Below are 15,963 nucleotides of genomic sequence, written 5' to 3' on the forward strand. Positions count from 1 at the left end.
CGATTGGATAATATTTTTCATTTTTAAATGAGAACAGAAACAATGCTATTCTATTCGATATTTAGTTTGTTTCTTTAGTGTATTTAGTTTTATTATAATTGATTGTTTAGAATTATTCGTGAAGTTATTTCTGTGCGTAGAAAATTATGTTGTTTGGTGTAATATGAAGAATTTTATCGTAACTGTTAATCGCGTTCTTTTTAATTGCCCAATTTGAAGAATTTTTTTCTTATCATTACGCTGTTTCTAAAACTAGGGAAACTAGGAAAGGAAAATGTAGCAAATGTTTGCGATATAAAACAAAGAAAGTAATGGTTAACAAAATGAATGATTGTACGTGAATTCAGGGCGTTGATTTTATTGCGTTAGTACGCATTAAATCCACGTAATGGCGCTATGATCCAAATCTTAACCAACGAGTGTTAATTTTTGTTCAACTTCTTCCGACGGAAAGGAAAGCTCGTAAGATTCTTAATAAATTTTCGAATACCGCATCGAAAAAAGAACGAATTATTACAAGTAATAAAAAGGCAAGTCTGTGAGAGTATCGTGTATATGTATTGTGCATTCGTTTCTTGTAGAAGAAAAGTGCTAGTGGTGCGAAAAAAGGCAGAAAATATGTGCAGACACAGCGACGTATTTCCATCTTGACATCTTATAGAACTAAAATAAAAGGTAAATATATTTTACAGATAAATTGTTCGTTAAAAAAACAAACGTACTTTTTTTCATTCGTTGAACAGTTTCTTAATTAGTTCAATATTCTCCATAAATTTGATCGTCTCTTAACCTTTTTTCTGTTACAATCTATTCCATCTTTTGCAACGCGTATGTTACGTCATTTTGCTACGTGTACATAAATATTTCTTACCTATTTCAATATTTAAAGGCATGACAACTATGTTTTTATCTATTTGAAAATGATCGGTTCGCAATTAAAACCAGAAGATATCCCGAAGGTTAATTTTTATCTGTTTGCATTTGTCATGTACAAATAAAAAATATGAAATGTATCTTCCTAATTTGAATTCGAAGATTAAAGCGCGTATTTATAATTTCGGAAATATATTTATTTATTGTTAAATTTATTTTAAAGAAATTACATATATTTCTATATGATGCATTAGAATATGTAAAAGCAAAAAAACGATGATTTATTGAACTTTATATTCTTCTCTTTAATAAGTATGATTATTAATAAATAATCTTCTTTGTCTAATTATTTTATAATTGTTTTCTTTTTATTATCCTGCAGTTGTTACTTTTGATATCTTTTTATACTTCATTGATTCTATCATTGGATATGTTAAAAGATTGACCAAGTTTATAGAAATGTTTACAATCCATGTGTAGGTTAATATAATTAGTTTACCTCAATAGAGCTACTATCCAATTAGTTCATGAAAATGAGAGCGTTGCGTGGAGCTTGAATATCAGAACATTTTAGTAGAACTTTCACTGCCACTTATTCTACAAGTTGTTGCAAACTAAATCAATCATAAAATTAGTTTAATATAAAAGACAATGAAGTGTTTTATGATACTTTTATTTGTACAGTTCATAATGTGGGGGGAATTTGAAGAACCTCCAGGGACCATGGAAGAAGGTCCACCTGAAACGTTAGAAGCAAAGGAGACCTGCAAGCAAAATAAAAATCAGTTAGAATCTCTTAAAGAAATTATGTTAAAGAACAAGCAAAGTTTGAAAAAAAAAGAAGAAGAAGTGCAGGTGATATTTAGCATATTTTTATTTATTACTTTTATTCTTTTGTTATAATTTTTTATTTGCTTATATTAACTATATATTTTATTGATTTTGATAGTTGCTTTATTTTTGATCTATTGTGATTTGTATATATAATTTTAGGAATATGCTAGTAGACTATCAAAAATTAAATCTAGAACTAAACTGTCAAAACGCAGTAAAGAGGGGGCTTCAACGTCTAGAGATTTGGAACAATCATCTGAGATTGATACCAGTATAAAGGATATCAGTCAAGCAACAACACCTAAAGCTAAATCTTCTTTGCTTCAAAGAATGTTGGTTGAGAATAGAAAAGTATTTGAGCAACGTAATAAAGAAATAACAGAAACGAAGCGAGCTGTAGAAGAAAAAGTGGAGGCTATAAGACAACAATTGAATGAAAAAGATTTAGCAATGATGGAATTGCAGAAGGATCAAACTATAACACCTGAAGTATGTTATATATTTGATATATTATATGCAATATTATGTAAAAGAACAATATAATCAGTCTTAATGTTTTAATTTAAGATATCAATACCAGAGTCTAGTTACATTCAGGAGAAGGATAATAAAATAATAGAGCTCAACAATAAAATTTCTGAGTTACAAGCAGTTATTATTGATCTCCAAGAAAATTTGAAAGAAAAGGATTCGGTTATAGATTCTAAAACTAAAGCTATTACACTTATGTCAGCTGATCTTTCTAAAAAGGGAAAGACAACATTAGATACGCTTGAAGATACGAAAGATGAAATGCGAACCATGCAAGAACACTTTGTTTTATTAGAATCATCATTGAAACAAAAAAATGATAATCTTCTTCAGCAACTTCATGAAAGGGATGATACAATATCAGAATTGGATGGTACGATTAAAAGGTAAGCATTAAAGAGAGATGTATTGTGATTAAAGATATGAAATGTTAAGAAATTTTTCTACATTTTTTCTAGATATGAAAATGAACTGGTTGAACAAAAGTTAGCTGAAATAGCAAGCTCTGATTCATTACGTTCAACATTGGATACTTTGACAGATACAAAAAGTGCCATGAAATCTATGCAAGAAAATTTTATTCTCATTGAGTCTTCCTTAAAAATGAAAAATGATAACTTACTTCAACAATTGCAAGATTATGAAATTAAATTAGCAGAAGCTAATGAAAAGATATTTCAGTTGGAATCTGGCAAAGGGATAGTAAGAACCCCTTCGGTAGAAGATTTACAGTATAACTTAAATAAATTGAAAGAAAATAATCGTCAATTGCAAGATGAGAAGTACGAACTTCAAAAGAGTATTGCTGATATGCAAAATAAAATTATTGCTTCCAAATCTATGCATGGAAATGGTGCTATTATGGAGAAAGACAACAGGATAGCAGAACTTGAGAACTTGATAGAAGAACTTAAAAGTTCTAATGATTTGCTCGAAGAGGAATCTAAGACCGAATTACAAAAACAGCTTGCAGAATTATCTGTGAAGAATGAAGATTATTCTAATAGAATTATGGAGCTTGAAAAATTAGTGCACAATCTTGAAGTAGAAAAGAATGATATTGCGTCTCAGCTGCCATCTGAACTTTCAGTGCAAAAAGAAAATGAAAAGATTCAAAAACTTACAAAAGAATTAGATGAATTAAATAGAAATATGATTAAAATGAAAGCCCAGCACAAAAGTAAAATAAAAGGCTTGCAAAAGCAACTGGAAAACTTTAAAATGGTAATCATAATTTACTTTTGAATGCTAAACCTATGAAGTTTATTATTTTTGAATACTTAATATTATAATAAAATATTGTGTGTTTAAAAATAAATAATAATAATACATATGCACGTAATTTAGGTGTCTGACACAAATGCGGAGCTTGTTAGGCTGGGAAATCAAGTTACTTTATTGGAGGAGGAGAAAGGTAACCTTCAGCTGAGTCTGGTAGACTTTGACGAGCTTAAAGGTAGGAACCAGGACAGGAATTATTTCGTTGTTCTTTCCATCCTTCTAGTTATGAGACTTAATGTCAGATTTATTCATATGATTTTTACGATAGGTTAATCTTTATAGTGCAATGTCAATATAGAAATATTATATATATTTGCGTGTTTACGTGGATGTATTTACATGCATATATGTATATGCATATATTTACATATATATACATGCACATATGTACGTCAATATTATTGTACATACTATAAAAAAATCTTATCTATACCTAAAGATTAAATATTTACTTGTAAATTGATAATGGAACAGTATAGCTTTTAACGATTTTTGGTGATGGATTCTTATTTGACTTATAGTTAGTTTTGTTTGTATATATAATGAGGAAAAAATTCATGAAAAATACTAATCAACGAATAAATAAATCGTATTAAATATTAGTTGGTTTTATGTAACATGGTACCTACTTTACTTGTCAAAGTTTGCTATTATCTGATTTGTAGATATAGATTATTTATCCTTTAGAAAATATAATCATTTTTTTTCTAACTATTTACTACTAATAAAAAATAATTTTATTAGTCATTTTATCTGCATGAAGGGCTATGAGACTTATATTTACTTGCTCATAAGTTATTCTTTATAATTACTACACATAAATATTAAATTAATTTGCATTATTGAATACATAAAATGCTAACAATTAAGTTAATATGATTAATGAATAACATTTCCGATATATTTTAATAATGATTTACGTTAAATTTTATATTAATTATATTTTCTTTTTTATGGATTGTTAGTTGAAGAAGGGTAAATATTGCTATAAGAACTATTTGCATATTTTCACAATTCATTTCTACATAAAAATATTAAACATTTATTGCACTTATTACTTAATGCTTCATTAATTATATAATTATAAATGAACGAAATCATTTGTATATTATTGGTATATCATACAATCTGTATAGCATCAGCAGGAGATTGGCAAGAACGCATAGCAGATCTTGAAAGCAGAGTATCCATGCAAACTGATGAGATACAGAAGAATATTGATGCCATCGCTATGTTGGAAAATCAGAAACTAGATCTTATCCAAGGTAATTTATTATTGAGTATGTAAGCAGTACACTGTAAAAGATATAAAGAATGTATATATATGTATGTATATATATATATTAAATTATTATATTTCAGAGCTACATTCAGTAAAACAAAAGATTTCTGGATTAGAGGCAGAAGTTGCAGATGCTGAGAATCACAGAGTAACTGCAGAAATGAAAGTGGTTGATTTAGAAGAACAATTAGAGAGTGTGCACAAAATAACAGAAAATAAATTAGAAACATCACCTAATGTAAGTGAACTTCTTCAAAAGATAGAAACTTTACAGCAAGAGAATACAGAGCTATCAAGTAAGTTAACAAAATTGGAAGAGAAAGGTACTTCTGATGCGGGATCAACCGAGTCGTTTGAAACTATACACGAAGTTGATAAAAATGAATTATTGAAAAAAGTAGAAGATCTTACACAAAGAAATGACGAATTAACTTTAAAATTAGCAAAATTGGAAGAAAGAAATAGTTCACATGCTGGTTCTACAGAATCCTTTGAGGCTATAAATGATGTGGATAAGAATGAATTATTAAAAAAGATCGATCAGTTAACTCAGGAAAATAATGACCTAATAGTAAAACTAAGCAGGAATGATGAGAAAGGATCTTCTGATACTGGTTCTACGGAATCGTTCGAACGTATTCCAGAACATAATGAAAATACAGCAAAGATTGAGCTCCTTACTCAAGAGAACAATGACCTCGTGATAAAAATGACAAAGCTTGAAGAAAAATTACTTCATCTTGAAAATAGTCATTCTGAAATAATTGAATCCAATGATATTTTACAAATTCGTAAAAATGAGCTTGATATGCAGAATGAATCTTTATTACACGCGAATAATGATCTATCTACTGAATTAACGAAGTTAAAATTACAGATAGCGGATATGGAAGGAGAAAATACTAATCTTCAAGAGAGAATCAAAGCACTTACCGCCGAGAATAACGATCTAGTTATACAATGTACGAAGTTGGAAGAGCGTTTAAGTGCAATTCAGGAGAAACAATCCAATGGCACACAGAGAGCAGAGCGTTGCGTTGATAATGAAGATCTAATGAGTATTTTATTATTGGAGAAAAATAATCTTGAAAAAGAATTAACAATTTTACAAGAAAAATTAGTTGAACAAACAAATAATATAGCATTGCATGAAATAGAGACTAATGATACGAAATTAAGAATGAATAAGTTGTTAGAAGAAAATCATGAAATTATTACAAAAATGCAGCAGCTTGAAGAGATAAATCAACATTTAATGGATGATTTAAACAAAACTACTCAAGAAAAAGAAGAACTACGCAATAAGATTGAATTTACCGACGAACGTGGCAAGAAAAAAGAGGAAGAAAAAGGAATTAGTGCTGGTTTACAGGAATCTGTAGAAGAATCTGATAGTAATCAACAGACAAATGTATCTGCAGTATTGCAAGACGAATCCGTTATCATTGCATCATTAGAAAAAGAAATAACACATTGTAAAGAATTAATAACGGAACAGACGAATCTTATAGAAGAAATGAAGTTGAAGTTATCCAGTAAAGAAGAAGAATTAGAAATAAAAACAAAACAAATAGTGGATAGTGAAGCCTCTGAAAAAGAAAAAGAAACTTTAAGGAACGAATTAAAGGAGATGTCGGAAACGATAGAAGAATGGAAATACAAGTATGCAAGTGTGGAGGAGAAGATGAATGCACTGGAAGTAAGTAAAGTATCTATCGAGAATGGCTTTAGTATGTTACAGGAGGAAAATAAACAGCTAATTGAAAAAATAGAACAGAAAGATATAGCAAAAAATATATTAAAAGAAGAATTAGAAAGCACAATAGCAACGCTTGAAACGAGCCTAGAAAAAGACAGGACAAGTATATCTATGAAAGAGGATGAAATAGTCAATTTGAAGGAAACATTAGAAAGTAAAAATGAAGAATTACATAATAAATATTTACAAATACAGAATGAGATGATTGCCATAGATAATTTGCAAGATGAACTGAATGGTTATAAAATTGACATTCAACAAAAAGATCTTCGAATTGCTTCGATATCGCAGGAATTAGAAAAAGTGAACGATGCCTTAAGGTTGAAGGAAGATGAGGCCTATTCTTTGGAAAAGAAAAATTCTGAATTATATGAAAAATTAAGAGAGTCGATACCTCGTAAAGAATATGATAAATTATTAGAGGAATTACGTGACAATGAAATACTTGTAAATAATATGCAAAGTAAAATTGACGAACGTATGAAAGAAAAAAATGAATTATTGGCGCAATTCGAAAGCATATCTCAACAGAATCAAGACATACAATACCAATTGGTGGAGAAACACGATGAACTTAAAAATGTTTTGATGGTTAAAGAAGAATTGGATGCACGGTTTAATGAAATGGAAAGAATTAAAACTGACGCAGAGAACAGAATCATGGATCTTACAAATTTTTCACAAAACAATCTTAAATTTATCGACGAATTAAAGTCCGAGTTAAAAGATACCAATAAGATGATGGAACAGTTAAAAGTTAAACACGTACAGGACATAGAAATGCATAATCAAAGATTCGAAGATACTATCGAAGAATTAAATGCTAAAATACAAGAATGTGAAAGCTTGAAAACTGAATTGTTAGAGAAAGAAAAGCTTATCAGCCAAAATTCAGAAGAGACTAGAATTACTTTAGAGGCTAAGGTTGCGAACTTGGAACAGGAACTTGTTGATTCAGAAAATAAAAAACAAGCACAATTGGAAAAAATGAAGAAGATCGTTGCAACTTTAAAGAGGAAAACTGCCATGTGTCAAGAGTTCGAAGCAAGAATCGCGGAATTGGAAGAGAGATGGACAAGCGAAAAGGATGAAAAAGAAGCAAAAAATAAGAAAAATCAGGAAGTTGAGAGTTCTATGCGAGAAAAAGATAATAAAATTGCTGATTTGGAGGAGAAGTTAAGTAAATCTAAAAACGAGACAACGGATTCTCTCGAGCACGTCGAAAGACTTACAAATGAAATCGCTATTATGAAAGATAAAATGTTTTTACTTGTTAATCAAATTAGTGAATTGGAAGACGAAATCGACAAATTGCATGGACGGATAACGCAATATTCCACCGATATAGAAACAGAAAAATTAGCTAAACAAACTATTATCGAAGAATATGAATCTTACAAGAAAGATATTCTTCAGAAATACGATCAGCAACAATTGATTCTCGAAGAAACGAAAGAAAATGCAAGAGAGCTTAGCGTACGCATGCAAGTTATGGAAACGGAGTATGTAGAACACCTTGGATTGATAAAACATCTTCAAGCGGAGAATGGTTTATTAATGTCGAAACAGATACAGATCAATGAAAAATTGGAGAACGCAGAAAAAGAGTCTGAGGATCGACAATTGCTTATCGAAGAATTGCAAAAGAAAATTGTTCCGTCTGTGGATGTGCTAACTCAAACTTCGGAGGATGAATCGAGACAGGATACGAGACCAATAGTGCAACAATGCGACCATTGCGAACAATGTCAAACCATAGTACAAGCATTAGAGGCTAAACTTCAAGAGCGAGAAGCTGAAATCGAAAATTTAGATAACGAATTAGCTAATTCTATTGGTAACTTTGTTCAAATGCGTGAATCTTTAAGATTTAGCGACATGATGAATCAATCTGGTATGAGAAATAGAACGATGGAAGATCTCTACAACGATCTTTTATATCAATATAATACATTATTAGCGAATAACGAGGAAATGAAAGCTAAATTAGAATACATGGTCAAAGAGAACGAAGAAATTGTAGAAAAGAGTAAAACTCTTGAAACTTTAAATGCAACATTGCAAGAGAAAATTCTTGCTACGGATAAAGGGGCAATGCAAGATGAAAAATATGATGACTTATTGAAAAAGTATAACGAACGTGAGAAGGAATTACAGGATTTACAAGAAAAAATGGAAGCTGTAGAGAATGAAATGAAACGATCCGTGGAAACATTACAATGCGAGATAACTCTACTTAAGTCTGAAAAGGAAGAGCACTTAGAAAAGTATAAATTATTGAACGATCAAAAGGAAGCTTTGGAACATGAGTTGGAGCATCTTAAGACAGTGAATAATGAGAACAATCAAAGATTAATAGAATTACAATCAGAGTTGGATAAACTTAATCAAAAGAATACAACGATCGAAGAAGCTAATCTCACGGTCACAAAAAGTAGCGATTTAGACGATATCATACCCGAGGAAAAGTATACTGTTCCTCAATTATTTGATGCTTCTAAAATTTTCGGACCTCAGTATAACGTAGACGAACAAAAGGAAACAGCAAAATTACAGGATCTCGTAAATAACAAAGATATGGAATGTTTAGCTCTTAAAAAAGAAATTGATAGTTTGCAAAAGCAGATGAACGAGGACAAGGCACAAGTGTTGCTAAGTCGTAATGCATACGAAGAAGAATTGAAAGTTTCCCAGGAACGTTCTCAGACAATGCAAATAGAAATAGACGATTTGCAACGCGTTATAGAGGATAAAGTTAAACAAATTGGATTGTTAAACGATGAAATAAACAACGTTCATTCGCGGATGCAGTCGCAATTTAATCAACAAGAAAATCTTGATACGCAGATTGAAGAATTAAAAACAGCGAAAGACAATGAGATTCAATCTTTGCAAGTGGAATTAAATACTACGAAAGATATTTTAACATCGTTATCTGTCCAATGCGAAGAACAAAGTAATTTAATAGATATGTATAAACTGCAAATTAGTAATTTAGAACAAGAAACACGTGAATCTACGAACAACGACTCGACACTCGATTTGCAACATCGTTTAACAGAGATAACGAAGGAAAGGGATACATTGCAATTGCAAATGAACGACTTAGCTCGATCCTTGGAAGAATTAAGACAACAAAATATTATCCTGGAGGGTGTCAAAGAAAAGGAGTTGACCAAAGGTCATATACAAGATTTGGAAACAACTTCGAAAAATGAGAATGAATTACAAAAAGCAACATCTGAAAGCGGCGAGTTGACTGGGATACAAACGCCGGTACCTGTTACAGAACAGAGTACAAATTTGAGCGTCGATGATTCTAATGAAAAATTCAATACCGACGAGGACACTTGGGGTTGGAATGCTGACGACGTACAAGTAGCGGACGATCATCATTATACCCAAATTTCGATAATTCCTAGTCCAGAAATACAATTGCGTACGAAGATCGATGAAATGGAAAAGAAATTGGAAGATTTAGAAGAAGAAAAAGCGAAATTGATGGAAGAGAATAAAGCTTCGCAGATAAGGAGTGGTAAAATGGTGAAAAAATTGAAAGAGTATAAAGTTCAGATAGAACATTTGCAACAACAATTGAAGAGTCAAAAATCTATGACCGGTTTATGCGAATTAGATTCGGCTATCGAAGAAGAGTTGAGATCACAGATCACCGAATTAGAGAAAAACTTGAAAGAATTGAACGAGGAACATAAGAACGTGATCATTGAAAGGGAAAGTTTATTAAAACGTATCGATGTAATCGTATCGGCTAATGAAAGATACATGGAGACGAAAGAAAGGCAAGATATGGATATCGAAGTACTTAGATTAGAAAACAAAGATCTTGCTAACAAGATAAAGTCCTTGGAAGCAATATCCTCGGAAGACAATGTAAGATCTGAAATCGAGCTTCCATCATTGGAATCTGGAAGGTCGGCTAAGCAACTTCCGAAAAGAGTTGGAACCGAAGATGGAACGTCGGACGTTCAGAAATTATGCGATAAATACAAGGAAGAATTAGAAGTGTTAAGAGATGACATGGAAACTCTTGCCACGGAAAACGAACAACTTCAACATTATTTGGAAGAACAAAAATCGAGGATATCGACGTTGGAAAGAAAATTGATTGCTGGGGAAAAGAATAGCCAAGAATTGGATAAACTACGGGAACGAAAGGAAGAATTGCAAGGTTTATTGGAAAAGTTAGAAGAAGAAAAGGAAACTTTGAAGAAACGATTCGAGGAACGTCTTAGTGAAATTTCTAAGGAGACCGTTCAAATGGAAGAACGAATAAAGGAAATGAGTCAACGATTAGAACAATCCGAAACAAAAACGAACGAGTTGCAAAAAAGAGAGGAGAACATCCTCGAAGAGAAATCCAAGATGGAAGAGAGGATACGCGAAGCTAAGATAACCGAAGAGAAACTTTTCGCTGTGTCAGAGTCTTTGACAGAAGTTACGGAGCTTTTGAATGTTCGAGTTCAAGAAGTAGCCGATTTAAAACAGGAACTTCAAAAACAATACGTAGGTCGTCAGGATGCCGAAGAAAAATTACAAGAAAATATACAAAGTTTAGCTCAAGAATTGAAGGAAAAGAAACAAGAATTAGATGATTTGCGAGGTGCTTTTAGCGTTAAGGAGAGCGAATTGATTCAACAGAAGAGCGTCGAAACCGTAAGTTTTCTCGTGAGCGAAGCAACGCAAGAACTCGTGCAAAAGCATGCGATCGATATCGAAGAGAGAAACAAAGAGATACGCGATCTTCGAGATAAATTAAAGGCCTTAGAAATAACCACGGACGAATATGTCTCTGAATTATCGAAGAGATCTACTCAAGAAGAAACTGTAGCGTCTTTGTCATTAAATCTTCAAGACAAAGTTACGCTCTTGGAAACTGTCAAGGCCGAATTGTTAAACGCGAAGGAAGAACTTCAACAACGTCAGTTGCAATGGGATAAAGAATCGCAAAAACATTCGTTGGATACCGAAAGGTATCTGTCGACGATCGCGCAGCTGGAAGATCGTTTGCGCGAATCCGAAAACGTTTCGAGAAAATTGCAGGAACAAATTGCGAGTCTTTCTCTCTTTGAACGAGAAATCGTAGATTTGCGAGCAGCTTTATCGGAGAAGGAATTCGTTTTGAGTAAATTCGAAGAGGAATTGGAAAGGTATAAAGTGTCATTGAACGATAAGGACGCAGAAACGAAGGAGCTTCGAATCGAATTGAAAAATTTCGATGAAACGAAAAAAGATTTGCGCGATAGCGCGGGAGAGATAATTCGTTTAACTTCAGAGTTCGAAAAGATGCGTATATCTTTGGAAGAGGCAAAAGGAGCATTGAGAGAAAAGGAATCTTTGTTGAAAATGGTGGAAGAAAAACTCGACGAGAAACAAACGGAATTGGATAGACTTTCTTCCATCGATTCTATCCAAAATCAACAAAGTTCCAATACAGTGGATGGTTTACCATTATTTAGAATGGGAAATGATAACGAAGAGATGCTTCGAGGTACGATAGAGAAGATCAAGGTTCAATTGGAAGACAAACAGCAAGAGATAGAACACTTGAAATATATTATCGAAGAGAACACTTATCCTAAAATAATTCAGGATATGCAAGATAGTATTAATCTTCTTTACAACGAAAAGGCAGAATTGGAAAACGCTTTAGAAGTAGCCAAGAAAAATTTATTAGAGAAACAAAATCAAATGGAGAGTCTGATTCAGCGTTTAGACGCTCAAGAAAAGGAGGATTCGACGTTACTTGCCAGAGAGAGAGATAAAAGGTCGGTTCAAGATCACGAGGAGATAGTCAGATTGCAGAACGAGTTGCATGCGAAGGAGCAAGAGATAAACGAATTAAAATATGTCATAGCCGAGAAGGATTCCCAATTGTCTCAGGTCAATTTTGATCCAACCTCGGATGATTACGAGTTACGTGAGAACTTGCAAAGCTTAACGGCAGAATTATACGCAAAAGAACAAGAGATACGGCAGTTGAAATCGAATATAGACAAATTGCAAAATGAGATCTCGCGTTTGAAGACATTCGAGATGGTCTCGGAGGAAACCAGAGACATGATTGAACGATTGACTTCGGAGAAGGAAGCGATTCGATTGGAAAGCGAAGAGCTTTTGGAAAGGAAGCTGCTGGAAAAGGAATCGGAAATTGATGCTATTAAGCAAAGATTATCGACGGAGAACGAAGAATTACTTGGTAAGCTTCGATCTAGGGATCAGGACGTAGAGAATCTTAAGAGACAATTAGAGACATGGTCGATGGAATGGGATGAGACGTTACGTCATAAGGACGAAGAATTAGAAAAGGCAAAGTTGAATCTTCGAGAAAAGGAGAAACTCATTTCGGAATTTACCTTTACCAAAGAAGCAGAAATTCAAAACTTGACCATCCAAATTAATGAAAAGAATATACGTATCGAGGAACTCATTGAATTGTCCGAAAAGGACGAAAAAGAATTGGTCGAGTTAAGACAGTACGTCGAAGAAAAAGAAGTCGAGATCAGAGAATTGACCAATCGATTGGAGGGTAAAGTGAAGGAATACGAAATGATCCAACGTGCTTTGAAAAAAGATTTCTCTGTTGGCGAAACGCAGAAGATTCAGGAAGGTCAAGAACTTGAAAGGACGACCTTGAATACATCCGATATACTGGAAGAGAAAGAAGATTCGAAATATTCGAACGAACTCGACCTCGCTCTTTACATGCTCCATCAAAGAGACGTCAGATGCGAGGAATTGACGCACGAATTGATGCAATTGCTTGAGGAACGTGATACCTTGCAATTGCGATTATCAAATGCTATTCGAATAAACGAGGAACTACGAAAAATATCTTCGTCCGATTCGAGTCCGAAAAAGGATGTCCCAGCTTCCTCGGAAACGATGGACGAACCGCTCGTCGAGCATCCTTCGCCATCGAAATCGGATGGTCCCGTTGAAATAGCCAAAGAAGCCATAGACGCACCGATAGAAGAAGATAAAGCAGCTCTTTCTCTGAAGTACGTATCGTTTTTCGTTAACGTTAAATCCATTTTCTTTTTTATACCCTTACGGTATACGTACGAAAAGATTTTTTGTAGTAATCAGTCAAACATCTCATTTAGAATCACTCGAATTTTACTTAGCACGTAGAAGATTTTCAAGTTGTGTTCATGCATTTTCTTTATCGTTTTGAAAACCTTATTGCTGCCTTCCCTGATATTTCTTCCATAATTCCTGTAAGATAGACAATGTTCGACAAGCTTCGAAGAATGTGTTTTGAGAACAAGATGTACACGTAGATGTCCTTGCCCCGATTTTATTGCAGGTCTGTGTTTCAAATACATTCTCATGCTTTTTATTATCTTTGAGCCGATCTATGAAATGTTTTTTAAGACGATCTTTTGGTGATAAAAACCCCTTATTTTTCTAATTAAACCCCTTTACCTATTACGAAAAAAAGCTCCTTGGTACATATGGCTTAGGTAACGTACGTTCCTTAGTACAAGCTAGTTTTCCCTTTAGGCTGTCGCAGTTACATACGGTTGGCCATACAAAGGATGTACGGTTAAGGGACGAAAGAGAATTGAGGCACACGCAACAAATGTCTTTACTAGCGCATAAAGATGTCCTAAGTACGCTACCTCCGGAAGCTGCTGCAAAACTTGTTAATGCGAACTATACGCTCTGTACGTATAATCATTAGATTCATCTTTACGAGTAATCTAAATACTTGAGTAATTTGATTTCTTAACATTTGAGAATCATGTCGCAAGAGTATTATCGTTTCGTTTAATGATAATTATTGCCTTTCTTGCAGCACGAGACGTTCAGAGTCAGTCGAGCGTTCTCCTAAATTGGCTATGGGGAAAAAGGTAAATTCGTTAGCTTAGTTATACATTTCTATATATATATATATATATGTTTTGTTATCTATTTGTAATAATTGTATTTTATTATTTGCTTGATAGCACACCGAAGGTGATGCACATGTGATGAACGAGCAACGAGAGTGAAATGGATTACATCCTTGTTTTTTGGTTACATTCCTGCCAAGTGCCAACTGCCAAGATTTTTTTCTGCAGTTAAGGGTCTTGTAGTTAAAATCGAGATAAAAAACACTTCATTTTCGAACGATAAGTTTATCATTCTGACAAACTTGTCGTAGTTTTGAGAAGTCACATACGTCTCCTCATGGAGCTCCGGTTGGGCTATTTAGGCTACTTAGAAAGAGATTTTTTTTTGTTTAGATAAGTTACGTGATGTTTAGAAGTCTATATAAAGTCTAACAATAAACGCGATAAAAATGTAAGGCTTCTATTAGGGGTCGTTTATCTTCGAAGAAGATCCCGAAAAATATGCTCTGCATTGTATGATACTTGTACAGCCTACGAGCTCTTGTATAATATAAAAAATTGTTTCCTTAGAGATGTCGCTAATCTCTGTTGTATTGCATTATGTGGCAATATTGATCGTTTGTAGTGCAAACGGATTATCCAATTGAATACACGTTTGTTATTAGTTCTCTCTGTGTCGCTATATATATATATACATGTATATATATATATATATATATATATATATATATATATATATATATTAATTTATTGATATATTGTTCACGCTGTTAAGTACTTGTTTTTAAATTAATAGAAGAATTCTTGGCGTTTCATATGACAATTATATATATATATATACATATATACATATATAAAATAATTTTAAACGAGTATTATATCGAACACAGTTAGATAGGAACACTTTCGAACCATCGCCTTTATCGCGTGCAATCTCTCGTTTCTTATTTTCACAAAATTTTGTATAAAAGAAAACAAAGGAAAAAAAAGAAAAGATAATGATAAAATAAAATACAAGAGAGGTATTTATTTGACGCATTGTATGTCTTAATTTTAACCTATTAAAATTATCGATTTTTCAATTATGTATATTATTGGGAGAACAAACTTGGGAGATAAAAATTTTTCTGCGAGAATGCTCACCGTAAGAGTGATTTCAAATTATTTAAACATCTTCATTAAGAAAATTAATAGATAAAATTTAGCTTCAGTGGTTAAATTTATCTAAGAATAGGCGAAACATTGTTTTTTTTTTTCCTTTTTAATATTATATTGTATTTAAATATAGAAATATATTTACATATAAGAATAAAATGTACGTGAACTCGTTGGAAATTCGATTTACTTGCTTGATACAAGTAAGAATTTCAATGTCACGGAATTATTGAATAGTCATCTAATCGATATATTTTGATCTATATCGTTGAGACTATTATCAGAAGATCAATTAAGGTAACACGAAAATTTCTTCTTATATTTAATAAAATTAATTGGGTTGGATAATTAATGCTATTTGTTTTACATCTTCTTCTAAGAAAGAGAATATT

At 32.5% G+C, this 15,963-nt stretch overlaps 1 protein-coding gene across 3 annotated transcripts; it reads left to right on the plus strand.

The window, feature by feature from the left end:
* Positions 1-371: 371 nt before the first annotated feature.
* On the plus strand, positions 372-15,923 carry LOC122632203 (golgin subfamily A member 4-like). 3 transcript variants are annotated; one of them, XM_043818768.1, is made up of 12 exons: positions 372-462; positions 582-675; positions 1,558-1,728; positions 1,867-2,196; positions 2,275-2,624; positions 2,697-3,462; positions 3,586-3,694; positions 4,656-4,784; positions 4,882-13,579; positions 14,085-14,248; positions 14,380-14,434; positions 14,531-15,923. In XM_043818768.1, the coding sequence occupies exons 3-12, from the start codon at positions 1,564-1,566 to the stop codon at positions 14,553-14,555; spliced, it is 10,791 nt and encodes a 3,596-aa protein (XP_043674703.1). In that variant the 5' UTR covers positions 372-462; positions 582-675; positions 1,558-1,563; the 3' UTR covers positions 14,556-15,923. The 3 variants fall into 3 exon arrangements, with proteins under 3 accessions (XP_043674703.1, XP_043674696.1, XP_043674711.1); XM_043818761.1 differs by lacking the exons at positions 372-462; positions 582-675 and having other exon boundaries at positions 1,510-1,728; XM_043818776.1 differs by lacking the exons at positions 372-462; positions 582-675 and having other exon boundaries at positions 1,510-1,728; positions 3,586-3,652.
* The last annotated feature ends 40 nt before the right edge of the window (positions 15,924-15,963 follow it).

The sequence above is a fragment of the Vespula pensylvanica genome, chromosome 1, assembly GCF_014466175.1.
Source record: "Vespula pensylvanica isolate Volc-1 chromosome 1, ASM1446617v1, whole genome shotgun sequence".
NCBI classification, from domain to species: Eukaryota; Metazoa; Arthropoda; class Insecta; order Hymenoptera; family Vespidae; genus Vespula; species Vespula pensylvanica.

What these genes read in the sequence shown, in the direction of transcription:
- LOC122632203 (XM_043818761.1), top strand. Translation starts at nt 1,525, where the DNA reads ATGAAGTGTTTTATGATACTTTTATTTGTACAGTTCATAATGTGGGGG. An exon ending in ATCAAACTATAACACCTGAA is followed by an intron (nt 2,197 to 2,274) that starts GTATGTTATATA and finishes TTTTAATTTAAG; the next exon opens with ATATCAATACCAGAGTCTAG. An exon ending in AATTGGCTATGGGGAAAAAG is followed by an intron (nt 14,435 to 14,530) that starts GTAAATTCGTTA and finishes TTTGCTTGATAG; the next exon opens with CACACCGAAGGTGATGCACA.